Consider the following 15,274-nt stretch of genomic DNA (forward strand, 5'->3'; position numbering starts at 1 on the left):
AAGACAGAGGTAAGAAGTGAGGTTTATTGTCTTTCAACTACATACATGTATATAATATATATAATGTATATAGAAATGAGATGTTTCTTCCAACCAGGGTGTAAAACACATTACCCACATAACACACAATAACTTATGAAGGTAAGGATAAAATCTACAGATGAATCAAACATAAATAACAAACTAAAGTGCATTAATATTAAATATCGTGAAGTACAGAACAGATTAACACTCAAATATGATGCGGCTCGGAGTTCAGAAACCTAATGGCCTGGGGGAAGAAACTGTTTCTCATCCTGACTGTTCCTGCTTTTATACATGGTAGTCTCTTGCCTGATGGTAGAAAGTCAAGGAAAATACTAAGGGCCCTGCGTATGTAGCACTCCTTTCTTTCTTTTCTTTTCAAATCTTTTTATTATTATTATATTATTCAAAAGTAACACGAGTACATCGAAGTAAACGACACTTACAATGTCTCAAGGAAAAATTTTTTGGTGATAATAAAAAAACCCCTACTAAGCAGAATAAGTTGGGGGGAAACATTAGATGTGCAACCTGGAGCCATGCGTCATACAAAAAGCTTCAAAGGATAAACATTAAACCACCAGCAAGAAAAAAATATATATACCAAAAATTTACAATTAGATCATGGAGGAAATCTATCAATTAACTCAATAACGAGCAAATGAACCCCATCTTTTCTCAAAATCAAATAAAGGTTCAAAGGTTAGACTTCTAATTTTCTCCAAACTAAGACATAGCATCACTTGAGAGAACCATTGTGACAAAGTGGGAGCTGATGTATCCTTCCACTTCAACAAAATGGCCCTCCTAGCTAGCAGCACTCCTGATAAATGTTCCCGATGGATGATAGGGAGATCCCTATGATCCTCTCAGCTGTTCTCGCAGTCCTTGGTAGGGACTCCAGGTCTGATGCTTGACTGCGCCCATATCAAATGGAGATGCAACTAGTCAGGATGCTTGTAATGGTGCTTCTGTAAAACACAGTTAAGATGGGAAAGTGGGAGCCTTGCTTGCCTCAGTCTTCTTAGGAATTGGAGACACCACTGTACCCTCTTGTTCAGGGAGGTGAACTTAAGGGTCCGGGTCCACATTAAGGGACCACATCACATCCATGACGTGAACTCCCAAGAACTTGGTGCACTGAACTCACTCAATGGAGGAGCCATGTATTCGCAGAGGGTGATGGTTTGTCTGAACCTTCCTGAAGTTCACAATGGTTGCCTTTGTCTTCTCCATGTTTAGGCTTAGGTTGTTCTTCTCACACCTATCCAACAATCACTCCACTTTCTCTCTATACTCCATCTCAACATCGTTGTTAGATTCTTGATTAGTCAGGGCATGAAGGGTTACAGGCAGAAGGCAGGAGTCTGGGGCTGAGAAGGAAATGAATCAGCCATGATAAAATGGCAGAGCAGACACGATGGGCCAAATGGCCTAATTCTGCTCCGATGTCTATGGTCTTATTGTCTGGTAACATAGTGCAATCATGGGCCAAGGATTCCCACAAGTTGCTGGAGAGGCCAGAATTTTTCAAGGAGAGCTTGAAAATATTCTCAAATCATTTTCGCTGATCTTGTAGAAATCACTTGTCTTGATGAAGCTTGAAATAGGATCTGTGTATCAGAAATATGGAGACAGGCACATGAATGTTGCAGCCCCTTCAGAAGAGATGGATGAGTGAAATTGGAAGCTCAGTGCTAGAGATGTTGGTCCGGGAGAGGACACTGACAATGCTTGGCTCATCTTGCCTATGAATTTGGAGGATGTTGCAGACAATAAGTTGGTGATTCCACTCAAAAGCTGTGAGGTAATTACTGTAGGTACTCCCATGCTCAGAAACATGCAAGAAGTCAGGGATCATTATTGTCCAGTGGACCATGAGTGTGGTGGTGGGTTTAAAGTCTCGTTCTTCAAATATCCTTTTCATCAACAACCCAAAATCTGTGCCAGTGCACTGGAAGGAATGGTGCATTTCATCACTGATGTCTGCCCTTAATGAAAAGAGGTAGTTACAAAGATTTTAGAACATTCATCAAGGATCTATAATATCAGGGGGTAGAATTTTGTTATGTGGGCATATTGATAGAAGTTCTTTGTTCTACAAGTATCAAGGATAAAGCTGATTCTCTTCAATAGTTCAGTAAACAGGTCAATAATAACTTAAAGAGTTTAGTCTCCAAATGTCATTGATGTGCTGCTGCTTGATAACTTCAGATTGAAGGGACACTGTATGCTCGCTCTGTGAACACATGGGTTTCCTCTGCCAAACAATGCACTTCATGAATGTTTCAATGTTTTGATGTATATCTGACAAATAATGCTAATCTTTATCTTTAAAATGTTAAAATGCATCAGCCTTACAACAGTGTCCATAAAAAGCAATCAATTTTATTTAGCAAAATTTGCTCATTAGACAAATCTTTAAAGACTCATAAATATGCAATTAGCAGTTTTTGGTATTGTTACAAATTACTTTCACCATTAAGAGGAACAACTGACACGAATGTGTTTAGCCCATGGAGGAGGATGTGAAGAATATCCTGCTCCCTCTGCTTCTGTCTGCTTTGTAAAAGGATGGCGTAAAATCTTCTGTAGCAGATGAACCTATTAAGAAAGTGAAATGAACATAACATTTTTCACATGTAATACTGGAGTTAGGAGCTGTACAGTTAACTTCTGTGTAGACTTCATATTAATATAATATTCCAATGCACAAGATAGTTAATCACTCAACTATGTTTCATTGTGCTTTCAATTTTTTCCTAACCTTTCAACAAATGGAAATCTGAAATGTAGGGATTCCACTTAGTATTCGGAATTACTATTTCATCAAGTTCAGCATCTGGAAGCTAAGACTTCCATCCATCATCTGTGTATATCACTGAATTCAGTATACTCAAGGATTAGCCAGTTAACAAATACCTATGTAGAGATTCTAATACTGTTCAGGGTATTAAGAGAGGGGACAAAGTACACAAGGTTTCATTGTATGCAGATGACCTGTTAGTTTATATTTCAGATCCTAGGAAATCTATTCCTTCTATGTTATCCATATTTTCTGAATGCAGTAGTTTTTCTGGATATAAATTAAATTTACATAAAAGTGAGTTATTTCCCATTAGTAATTCTTTTCAAATCTTTTAATTATTTTTATCCAAAATAAACACGAGTATATCGAATTAAACAACACTTACAATGTCTCAAGAAAAAAAAATTATATAAAGATTGAAAAAATTTGTGATAAAAACCCCTATTAAGCAAGAAAAGTGGGAAAAAAGAAAAAAACGCATTAGGTGTTCAACTCCAGAGCCATGCGTCATACATAAAGCTTCGAAAGATAAACATCAAACCGCCAGCCCCATTAATAATTACTCGCATCAAAAACATCAAGTACCTTTTAGTATTGCTAAAAATCACTTTACTTACCTTGGTATTAAAATTACTAAAAATTTTAAGGACCTCTATAAATATGATTTTCTCCCATTAATTGATTACACCCAACAAATGCTTTCTAAATGGTTACCTATGACATTATCATTAATAGGTCGAATTAATGCTATTAAAATTATAGTTCTACCAAAATCCTTATATATATTTCAGGCAGTTCCTTCCTTGATTCCTAAAACGATTTTTGACAGAATAGACTCTACAATCTTATCTTATATTTGAAATAATAAAAATCCTTTATACTTTATTGTCGCCAAACAATTGGTACTAGAACGTACAATCATCACAGCGATATTTGATTCTGCGCTTCACACTCCCTGGATTACAAATATTAAATATTATAAATATTAAAAATAGTTTAAATTAGTAAATATTAAAAATTTAAATTATAAATCATAAATAGAAAATAGAAAAATGGGAAGTAAGGTAGTGCAAAAAAACCGAGAGGCAGGTCCAGATATTTGGAGGGTACGGCCCAGATCCGGGTCAGGATCCCTTCAACAGTCTTATCACATTTGGAAGGAAGCTGTTCCCAAATCTGGCCAGACAAGTCTTCAAGCTCCTGAACCTTCTCCCGGAGGGAAGAGGGACGAAGAGTCTGTTGGCGGGGCGGGTCGTGACCTTGATTATCCTGGCAGCACTGCTTCGACAGTGTGCATGATAAAGTGAGTCCACGGACGGAAGATTGGTTTGTGTGATGTGCTGCGCCGTGTTCACGATCTTCTGCAGCTTCTTTCGGTTTTGGACAGGACAACTTCCATACCAGGTTGTGATGCTCCCTAGAGGAATGCTTTCTACGGTGCATCTATAAAAATTACTGAGGGTTTTAGGGGACAGGCCAAATTTCTTTAGTTTTCTCAGGAAGTAAAGGCGCTGGTGGGCCTTCTTGGCAGTGAACTCTGCTTGGTTGCACCAAATCAGGTAATTTGTGATATTGACCCCGAGAAACTTAAAGCTTTTGACCTGTTCCACTTGCGCACCACCGATGTAAATTGGGTCGTGCGGTCCGCTACTCCTTCTGAAGTCAACAACCAATTCCTTCGTCTTGCTGACATTGAGGGATAGGTTATTGTCTTCGCACCATGCCACCAGATTCTTAATTTCCTCTCTGTACTCAAACTCATCATTACCCGAGATACGCTCTACGATTGTTGTGTCATCATCAAACTTATATATTGAGTTTGATGGAAACTTGGCTACACAATCATGGGTGTACAGTGAGTAAATCCTAGATTGAGTAAACCTTTATTGCAGAAATTAAAAAAGGATGGTGGCATGGCTTTGCCAAATTTTAGAATGTATTACTGGGCAATTAATATTGGATACATTACTTTTTGGATTCATTATTCAGACATACATGAATATCCTTCATGGTTGGATTTGGAGGAAAATTCGGTGAAGAGGTTCTCTTTGGCCTCTTTACTGGGAGCTCCTCTTCCCTTTTTGTTTTCTAAGATTAGTAGACAAGATTTCAATCCAATTATTAAACATACATTACGAATTTGGTTTCAGTTTCATAGATTTTTTGAGTTAAATAATTTTATTCTTTCTAGTAATATCCACCTCAATTATTTTTTTAAACCATTAATTTTGGATAAGGCCTTTTTAACTTGGAAAACCAAGGCAATAACAACTTTTTCAGATTTGTTTTTAGGAGATAGTTTAATGTCTTTTTCTCAGTTAGTGGATAACTATGATTTATCCAATGTACACTTCTTTAGGTATTTACAAATTAGGAATTTCTTACGTGGTTTGCTGCCAAATTACCCTTCTGCTTATCCATCTAATATGACAGATGCTCTCTTTCAGCTTAAACCACTTCAAAAAGGGTTGATAGCTATAATTTACAAACGGTTATTGAATTAACAAATGATATCTAACGATAAAATTAAACGATAAATTTCAAGAGTCATTTTCAGGTAATCAATGGAGTAAAATTTTTCATTTGGTTAATAACTCATCTATTTGTGCCCATCATTCCTTGATACAGTTCAAGTTAATGCATTGGGCCCATACGTCAAAGGATAAACTAGCACATATTTTTTCCAACATTAATCCTATTTGTGACAGATGTAATACTGAGGTGGCCACTTTAACTTATATGTTTTGGTCTTGTATAAAGCTAGATAATTTTTGGAGAGATGTTTTTAAAACTCTATCAAAAGTCTTGGATCTGGACCTACAACCTAATCTTTGGGATTATCCCATTGGAAGCAGGAAATATTCCTGTTTCTGTTCAACGTATGATAGCCTTTTCAACTTTATTGGCTAGGAGAGCCATTTTACTGAAGTGGAAGGATTCTAATCCACCTACTGTCTTTTTTTGGTTTTCCTCCATTATGTCCTATTTAAGTTTAGAGAAAATAAGAAGTCGAACATTTGATACATCCTTTAAATTTGAGCAAAAATGGCGATCTTTTATTCAATATTTTCATTTGATATGATTTATTACTTTTCTAATTATTTCTTTTCGAAGTTTTAGATTTGATCAGAAAGTTGTACCCTCAGAATGGACTGCTCAGTCCCCCCCCCTTTTTCCCTTTTTCTTATAGTGTAGTGGGTTTTTTTCCCTTCTCATTTTAAAAATTTAATTTTTTTCTCTCTCTCTCTATGAATTGATAAGAGAATTAGTTGTCTTTTTTAATTATATATTACATGTTTGCTTAATACTATGTATGATTTTGATAATGTCTATTTCACTTTCTGTTTGTATTGCTATTGATATATATATTTGAGATAATTCTCCTCTTGTTTGTATAGATGCTCTTTCTAAATCACTAAAAAGATTAATAAAGAAAGAAATACCTATGGTAATTATATTTTAGCTGGAGCCATCAGAGAAGGTGGTATGGTAAGAACTGGAGAACCCTTCAAGTATTTGTAATAGTTAGTCCTGCTGCTGTTCAAAGGACTAGTAATAATGCTGGTCAATAGAATGAAGCATGTCACTGATTTTCCTTCTGCAACCTACAATTTAAAACTACTCTTTTCAATCCTTCTTCATAATCTATATGAAACACAAAATAATGTATGAAGTAACATTCTAATTAGCAAAACTGAAGCTCTGAAATAGAAAGAGTCAACTGCAATACTGAAAAGAAAAGAAAACAAAATGGCTTCTAAACAAAACCAGAGAATTATGGTAAATAACAGGAATTCTGCAGATGCTGGAAATTCAAGCACCACACATCAAAGTTGCTGGTGAATGCAGCAGGCCAGGCAGCATCTCTAGGAAGAGGTGCAGTCGACGTTTCAGGCCAAGACCCTTCGTCAGGACTGCACCTCTTCCTAGAATTGTGGTAAATATTTTTTTTCTGAATGGAAGATGGTTGAGGCCCTCCAGTGGATGGGATCAACCATGGATATTGCGTCCTAGCTATCTACATGATATGCAAGCCAGGGCGGTCGATGTAGGGAGCAAGCTGTTGCCCATGTAGCAGGTTCCCCTTCTCCTTGCAGCTGATGAATCCAAAGCAGCAGCAGAGGACAGATATAGTTTGGCAAAAGTGGTGTCTCAGGAGTTGCCAGTCAGCGTTGAACTTAACAAAGGACTGCCTCAGGACTCCTAAGTCCAACAGAAGAGGGCTGGCAGTGCTGTTTATGAGGTTTCACTGCTAGTACTATTTTTTATTTATGTACTTAGATTTGGATATGCTGGGTAAAATTTGCAGACGATGCCATGCAGTAGACAGAGAGTAGGACAGTAACAGGCAGATGAATGAAAGATAAAAACTGAGACTGTGAAGTGATACATTTTGGTAGAAAGAATGAGAAGGGGCAATACAGGTTTAGTAGCACATTTTTGAAGAATATGGAGAAACAGAGATATATGTGCATAAATATTTAAAAGTGGCAGGATGTATTTGAGATGTGTTAAAAGAGGCATATGGGATTCCTGGACTTTGTGAAAACAGAATCTTTGGAAAATATTATTTGGATCATCGTAATTCACCATACTGTCAGAAGAATATGAAGGTCTCAGAGGACGTGGAAGAGATGAGTGATTCCAGAGATGAACAATTTCAGTTACAAAGTTAGCCTGGAAAATCTGGACTATTCACTTTTAACAACAGTTGAGAGGACATTTCATTAGGTGTACAAGATTATGATAGATATAAACAATGGTAAAAAAGGGAAGGGATGTTGCATTAGCATATGGCTCAAGGACCAGGGGTCACAATTCTAAAGTGAAGGACAAAAAAAAAGTACAAGGGTTTGTGAGGAAACCCTTCAGAATGGTGAGTTCCAAAACTAGTTAGGGCTTTCAAATGTGGATCAGCACCGAGGATTAAGTAATTTTCAAGGGAATGGCAAAGTCCAGGGAAATGAAACTGAATAGGTTTCTCTGTAGTGACTCAGTGTGTAGTATATGAATATTTAGTAGAGGATGCTAACTAATTCAGAAAGATTAATTAGTGTCCTCTACAGAATATTCACATGGCAAACAATCTCACAGATATGATCTACCCAATTCAGACAGTGTGAATTATAAAGCACACATGGGGCATTAATGAATGGAATATGATGAAGGAGAGGGGTTTAGTTCTATTTTGAATATGGTGGTTTCTTATGAGGGTTTGCAGCTGGCTGCTCAATTACAAATCAGGATGTATAGAGTGTACTTTTAAAGATATGGGTGCATTGTTCATCTATGTGGTGGCATAGCAGATAATTGCCCATCATGCCCAGCACTATTCTGGCCATTTGCAGCATCACAAACTATTGGACCTCGGCATTACAGATACTAATGTTAAGCCAAAGCAGAAGCAGCTGAGAGCACTGAGCACAACAAATGCAAAGGTCCTGATGAAAATCCAACGGTGGCTTGGTAAAACAATGCAAAACACTAACAGCCACCTGGTCAAAAACTAATTGTTTCAGTGCTATTATCACATTGGTACCTATTCAATAAAATAGAAACTTGCTCAACTGTGTTCTACCTATAGAACCAATCTACATCAAAAAATTATTCAATAAGGTTTCTCCTGATGGAAAAAAATCATCAACATTATTGCCAAGTTGCACCTGACCATTAATTCAGCAGTTGTACAAAACATTGGTAAGATCGCATTTGGCATAACTGGTAAAGGATGTTGGCGAGGCCACATATAGAATCTTCTGTTCGGTATTTATTTATTTAGAGACATGCTACGGTAACAGGCCTTTGCTGCCCAGTTACACCCATGTGACCAACTAACCAACTAACAATTAACCTTCCACCTAATTGGAATGTGGAAGAAACTGGAGCACCCAGAGGAAACCCATGTGGTCATGGCTAGAACGTACACACTCCTTACAGCCAGCAACAGAATTGAACATGGGTTGCTGGCACTATAATAGCATTACGCTGTTACGGCACTGTGTCATTCCTGGGAAAGGTGCCATTATGCTGGAAAGAGCAAGAGGTGAATGAGTGGTGATCTAATAGAGGTAATCTAATGCATTCATCCTGCCTGTGCCCCTCTAGGTCATACACAATAGAGGGTGAATGCCAACAGACTCCTTCCTGTTGATGGCCATCAGGAACTAGAAGGCAGTTTAATGTTGAGAAAGGACAGATTTAATAGGAATCAGAGGGGCAGCTTTGACATTCAGCCAGTGGTCTATAAATGGAATGAGCTGTCAAAGGAAATAAATGAGGCAGGTACATTAACAATGTTTAAAAGAGCAACACACATCAAAGTTGCTGGTGAACGCAGCAGGCCAGACAGCATCTCTAGGAAGAGGTACAGTCAATGTTTCAGGCCGAGACCCTTCGTCAGGACTAACTGAAGGAAGGGTTAGTAAGAGATTTGAAAGTGGGAGGGGAAGGGGGAGATCCAAAATGCGAGTCTGAGTCAAAATGTGGTCGAAAAATGCCTGGCCTGCTGCGTTCACCAGCAACTTTGATGTGTGTTGCTTGCATTTCCAGCATCTGCAGAATTCCTGTTGTTTCCGTTTTAAAATTCACTACTGCGAAGCCTCTTCCGGTGATGCCTACACCGAAGAAGTTTAGATCCTCTCTTCGACGGGAGTTCAGTGAAACCATCTCTCACTGCTTCCCACCTGTAATTTCTTCGGCTCTTCAACTTTTCGACCACATTTTGACTCAGACTCGCATTTTGGATCTCCCCCTCCCCCTTCCCCCTCCCACTTTTAAGTCTCTTACTAACTCTTCCTTCAGTTAGTCCTGACGAAGGGTCTCGGCCTGAAACGTCGACTGTACCTCTTCCTAGAGATGCTACCTGGCCTGCTGTGCTCACCAGCAACTTTTATGTCTGTTGTGTTATAAACTTTTAAGCTGGTTGTGAATTAGAAGGGTCGCTCACAACAATTGCATGATTTTCTAAGGGCAGCCTTCTTAGTCTGACCATTCGATCAATACTGCCACAGTATTGAGCTCATTCATAACTCCTACACCAATAAAGAAGCTTACACCACTGATAAAGGTTCAGATGATCTCATTCTTTCAATATAGGAATAATATTTTAAGAGGTATGCCAAAGCTATATGGAGGATATTTTTAAGATGTCATCACATGTACAGAAATTATACTTTGTGGGATATCTAGAAAAAATCCAATAATCCTAGATTACCAGTATATTTAATAGTGTTCAAAATTATGAAGAGTTTTGTTAAGGTAACTAGGAAGAAATTCTTAATATTAGCAATAAACCAGTAAACTGAGGCCACATAAACTAGCAGAAGAACCAGAAGGAGAATTTATTTTCAACAGTATTTTACAATCGAGAAAGTATCTCCTGAAAGATTAACGGTAAAGTAAGCACACTAATTCATAGGAAAATCCTCAGGGAAATGAACAAAAGTTGAATTAATTGAATGAATCCAGCAAAAGCTTATAAAGGTTGAATGACCTTCTATGATACAGGGCTTTGGAATGGTCCTTATTGCTCTGGCTGCTGTTACAAGAACCCTTCAAGCAGCTGCTTCTGCTGGTGCTTAGCAATCACATTTTACCCTTTCATTTTCCTTTTCTAGCCCATGTATGATACCTCAAACTGCAGCAGAATTACAAAGCATGCACTTACTTTAAAGCTGTTTGTAAGAGAAATTTCACCAGCTGAACAGAGTAATATACTGGAGTCAAAGACCTCCACTCTCTGAACTGAACCAATGTTATTTTACAGTGCATTGTGCCAGTGGTGGCTCAGAAACCAGAATACTATAAGGTAACTAACTTAAAACATTAAATGCAATAAAATTACCTCAGAGAAATCATTCCTCTCAGACTTTTTGATTGCTGACTCTGCCATCCAGTTGCGAAGAATATATCTTGGGTTAACATCTTTAAAAGGAATATTAAGTAAGACAAATTTAATTTTAAACTTTCTTTAATGCATATGTAAAATATGAACTGTAACTACACAAAGAAAACCAATTTGAAAAATCTTACTTGCATTCTGATTCTGCGTGCTTCATCTGAGTCAACTGCGTTCCTACAAGAGACAATATTTGTAAAAATATTTTTTCCCTGAGATACAATGAGCTGATCAAATAGAATTAAAGTCATATAAGCAATAACAAGCTTGCACTCAATTTCAGTAAAACCAAGAAATTGATTGCGAACTTTAGGAAGGGTAAGTCAGGAGAGCACCCACCAGTGCTCATAGAGGGGTCAACAGTGGAAAGAGTGAGTAGCTTCACATTCCTGAGTGTCAACATCTCTGAAGAACTATCCTGGGCACAACATATTGAAGTGATTACAAAGAAGGCACAACAGTAACTATAGTTTATTAGGGGTGTGAGGAAATTTGGTAGGTTACCATAGATTCTAGCAAATTTATACAAATGTACTGTGGACAGCATTCTGACTGGCTGCATCACAGGATGGAGGCGCCAATACACAGGATCAGAAAAAACTGCAGAGGGTTGTAACTCAGCCAGCTCCACCATGGGCACTAGCATCCCCATCTTCGAGGACATCTTAAAAGGTAATGCCTCAAGTAGGCAGCATCAATCACTAAAGATTCTCACCATCCAGGACATACCCACTTCTCATTAGTACCATTGGGGAAGAGGTACAGGACCCTTATGTGGTGCAAATCAAACTTGCCACATGGCACAACAGATGGAGCCCCACCAAGACAGCGGTGTACCTTGCCCAGGCACTGGAGGGAGATGCCCTGTGGGCCCTCCTCGACCTAACGTCGGTGGAGCAGTGTGACTACAGGACACTCGTAGTGGCGCTAGAGCAGAGTTTTGAGCAGAGGCCGTTGGTGGAAGCAATGATGGAAAGACTGTGCAACAGACGGCGCCATATGGGAGAAAGTCTGGGAGCACTGGCAGCTGATCTTCGCCACTGAGCTCAGCATGGCTACCCCCAGTTCTCTCCTGCGGCCCAGGAAGAGCTTGCCCTCCATGCCTTTGTCAAGGTGCTGACACCACAGCACCTTTGGTAGCGTATTCACCTGACGTTGCCATCATCGCTGGACAAAGTGCTGGTCGAGAGGGAGAGGGCAGAAGCAATTTTAGCCCCCCAAAGCATTCCAGTGTCGCCTTGCATGCAGCGAATCCAAGTTTGTGTCACTGAGAGTGAGGAGGAAACTAACAAGGAGGAGCCAGCACCGCGCCGACCCCAGCACCGGCCACGAAACCATCTCTGCTATCAGTGCGGTGAGGCTGGTCATCTGGCCCAGGACTGCCCGGCACCGGCACCATGCCACAGCTCAGAGCAGCCATCGGGAAATGCCGAGAGGGAGCGCCGCCCGAGTCCTCCAGCAGAACCCCTCTGTTGGATGAAGAGCAAGGCTTATAAGTGGACTGCATGGTGAAGGGCGTCAGATGCCCTGCGTTGATGGACACGGGGCCCACCATCACTATCATCCGTCCTGGTGTTCTCCCCAACACAGACCAGCCATCCTCGCCTGGGTGGACAACAATGGCGATCCAGCTGGCTACGGTCACCAGTGACGGTGCGGTGATGCGAGGGAAGAGGAGGCTGTGCATCGCAGTGGGAAAAAACGGGATGGAGCATGAGATGTGGCTGGCTGACATCTGAGAGTCCTGCATCCTCGGCCTGGACCTGCTGTCCCGCTGGGCGGCCCGTGCGAAGGTGTCAGGTGCAAGACTCTACCTCAGTACTGAAGCCATGGCTCTCCGGCAGGGCAGCAACTGCCGCCGGTTTCACAGTGGCCCGTGGCAGTGCAGCACACCATGCAGCAGCCCAACACAACACAGCTGAACCATGGGCCAGTGACAACACCCCCACCATGGACCAGCAGCTGCGCAGCGAACAGGTGAGCGATCCCGTTTTGGCCCGGGTGAGGGACGATGGCCGGAGTGGGCAGAGGTCTCCGCCTTGGACCCAGAAACAAAGCCCTATTCTTGCAGTGGGGATCGTTGGAGGTCCGTGACGGGTTGCTGTTCAGGCGGTGGCAGTTGTCCAGTGGTGGTCCCCAGGGTCACTGCACGGGCTGGTGGGGGCCAGCCATCTCAGCATTACAAAGACGTTGGGCAGGCTGCAGCTTCTACTGGCCTGGGTACAGGCAGGATGTGGAGCTATTCGTGCAGTGCTGCAACGCTTCCAAGTCCCAAGGGCTGGGCTGCCAGTCTAGGGGGCTAATGCAGCAGTTCATGGTGGGGGCCCCAGTATGGGTCTACTGCCCCTCCTGGAAGACGGGACTATCCCCCAGGCTTGGAAGCCATTGGAAGGGGTCAGCCCTTGGCCACCACTAACCCAGCAAGGCTGAAGGAAGGAAGTGACATTCCAGGTGCCGTGCCTCTTGCCTCGAACAGACGGTAGTGTCAACGCCCACCGGAACTTTTGGACTTTGCTGTGGACTCTGGGGTTGCCGGGGATGGCTGACACCTTGGGTGGGGGCACTGTGATGTTCTGGGGGGGGGGGGGTCATGGTCGACAGCCCACTCCTGCATTTCTAATGACCAGTAGTGTCTATTGTTCTTGTGTTAAAATGCTTTCGTGGGATTATAGTGGGAAGTTCCAGTTCATTTATTGTTACATTTTAGCTTGGGTTATATATTTATTTGCTTGTGTACTTCTGGGTCCCCATAACTGTAACTGGGGTGTATGATGGTCACCTCCCCCATCTGCGTGAGACTGGTGGGGTTCACTCTCCGGGTCATGATGCCTGGTCTGTTTTCTGTCTCTCACAATAAAACCGTTGTTGAGTTCAATGAGCTTCCTCATCTGTCATTATGGACCAAATGCTCGTCACAGTACATATTTCCACAGATGCTACAGGAGTATCGCCAGCATATTTACTTTATTTTTTGTAGGCGTATTATTGTCACAATTATCCTTTTGGAAACTTAGACTGGCAACATGACTCTCCAGAATGAGAAATAGCATACTCATTATATGAAAGACATCTGCAGCCACCATTGGGTCATTAAATACTTGGTTGTGTTTGTAGAAAATGTCACAGTAACAGAAGCTACTCCAAAACTGCAAATAAAGACAGAAAGGTATCAAGCCTACGATCGGTGGATCGACCATGCATAGTGGTTAAATGTCTAAAGATAGAATCAGGCTTTGCTGCAAATGCAGGTTATAATGAAAACCCACATCAAAGGTCATTGAATAGAATCTAGGAAGAGATTGATAGCCATTTCAACTACTAATTAGTCAAGAGATATGACGATAGCTCAGTATTGAAGTTATAGCTGAATCCTAGAATTGGTTTGAGAAGGATTTCATTCACACAGATAGACACCTTTGCGTTTAATTGCAGTAAGGGGAATTATGAGGCTATCAGGCAGGAAATTGGAGGCTTAAATTGGAAAGAGATGTTCTCAGGGAAAAATATGGAAGAAATGTGGCAAATATTCAGGGGATATTTGTGTGAAGTTCTGCATAGGTAAGTTCCAATGAGACAGGGAAGTTATGGTAGGGTACAGGAACCGTGGTGTACAAAAGCTGTAATCAATCTAGTCAAGAAATAAAGAAAAGCTTACAAAAGGTTCAGAGAGCTAGGTAATGTTAGAGATCTAGAGGATTATAAGGCTAATAGGAAGGAGCTTAAGAAGGAAATTAGGAGAGCCAGAAGGGGCCATGAGAAGGCCTTGCCGGGCAAGATTAAGGAAAACCCCAAGGCATTCTACAAGTATGTGAAGAGCAAGAGGATAAGACGTGAAAGAATAGGACCTACCAAGTGTGACAGTGGGAAAGTGTGTATGGAACCAGAGGAAATAGCAGAGGTACTGAATGAATACTTTACTTCAGTATTCACTATGGAAAAGGATCTTGGTGATTGTAGTGATGACTTGCAGCAGACTGAAAAGCTTGAGCATGTAGATATTAAGAAAGAGGATGTGCTGGAGCTTTTGGAAAGCATCAAGTTGGGTAAGTCGCCGGGACTGGATGAGATGTACCCCAGGCTACTGTGGGAGGCGAGGGAGGAGATTGCTGAGCCTCTGGCAATGACCTTTGCATCATCAATGGGGACGGGAGAGGTTCCGGAAGGTTGGAGGGTTGCAGATGTTATTCCTTTATTCAAGAAAAGGAGTAGAGATAGCCCAGAAAATTATAGACCAGTGAGTCTTACCTCAGTGGTTGGTAAGTTGATGGAGAAGATCCTGAGAGGCAGGACTTATGAACATTTGGAGAGGTATAATATGATTAGGAGTAGTCAGCATGGCTTTGTCAAGGGCAGGTCGTTCCTTACAAGCCTGATTGAATTTTTTGACGATGTGACTAAACACATTGATGAAGGAAGAGCAGTAGTTGTAGTGTATATGGATTTCAGCAAAGCATTTGATAAGGTACCCCATGCAAGGCTTATTGAGAAAGTAAGGAGGCATGGGATCCAAGGGGACATTGCTTTGTGGATCCAGAACTGGCTTG

At 41.0% G+C, this 15,274-nt stretch overlaps 1 protein-coding gene across 1 annotated transcript in view; it reads right to left on the reverse strand.

Moving 5' to 3' along the window:
• Positions 1 to 2,505: 2,505 nt before the first annotated feature.
• Positions 2,506 to 15,274, reverse strand: part of LOC134343635 (protein adenylyltransferase SelO-like) — an 80,163-nt gene continuing 67,394 nt past the window's right edge. Inside the window, exons 17-19 of the mRNA XM_063042398.1 lie at positions 10,863 to 10,907; positions 10,677 to 10,755; positions 2,506 to 2,628 (exon numbers count right to left, since the gene is read on the reverse strand). Of these exons, the coding sequence (XP_062898468.1) occupies positions 2,506 to 2,628; positions 10,677 to 10,755; positions 10,863 to 10,907 (247 nt within the window). The remainder of the gene's footprint in view (positions 2,629 to 10,676; positions 10,756 to 10,862; positions 10,908 to 15,274) is intronic.

This window comes from Mobula hypostoma, chromosome 3, assembly GCF_963921235.1.
Source record: "Mobula hypostoma chromosome 3, sMobHyp1.1, whole genome shotgun sequence".
Classification (NCBI taxonomy): Eukaryota; Metazoa; Chordata; class Chondrichthyes; order Myliobatiformes; family Myliobatidae; genus Mobula; species Mobula hypostoma.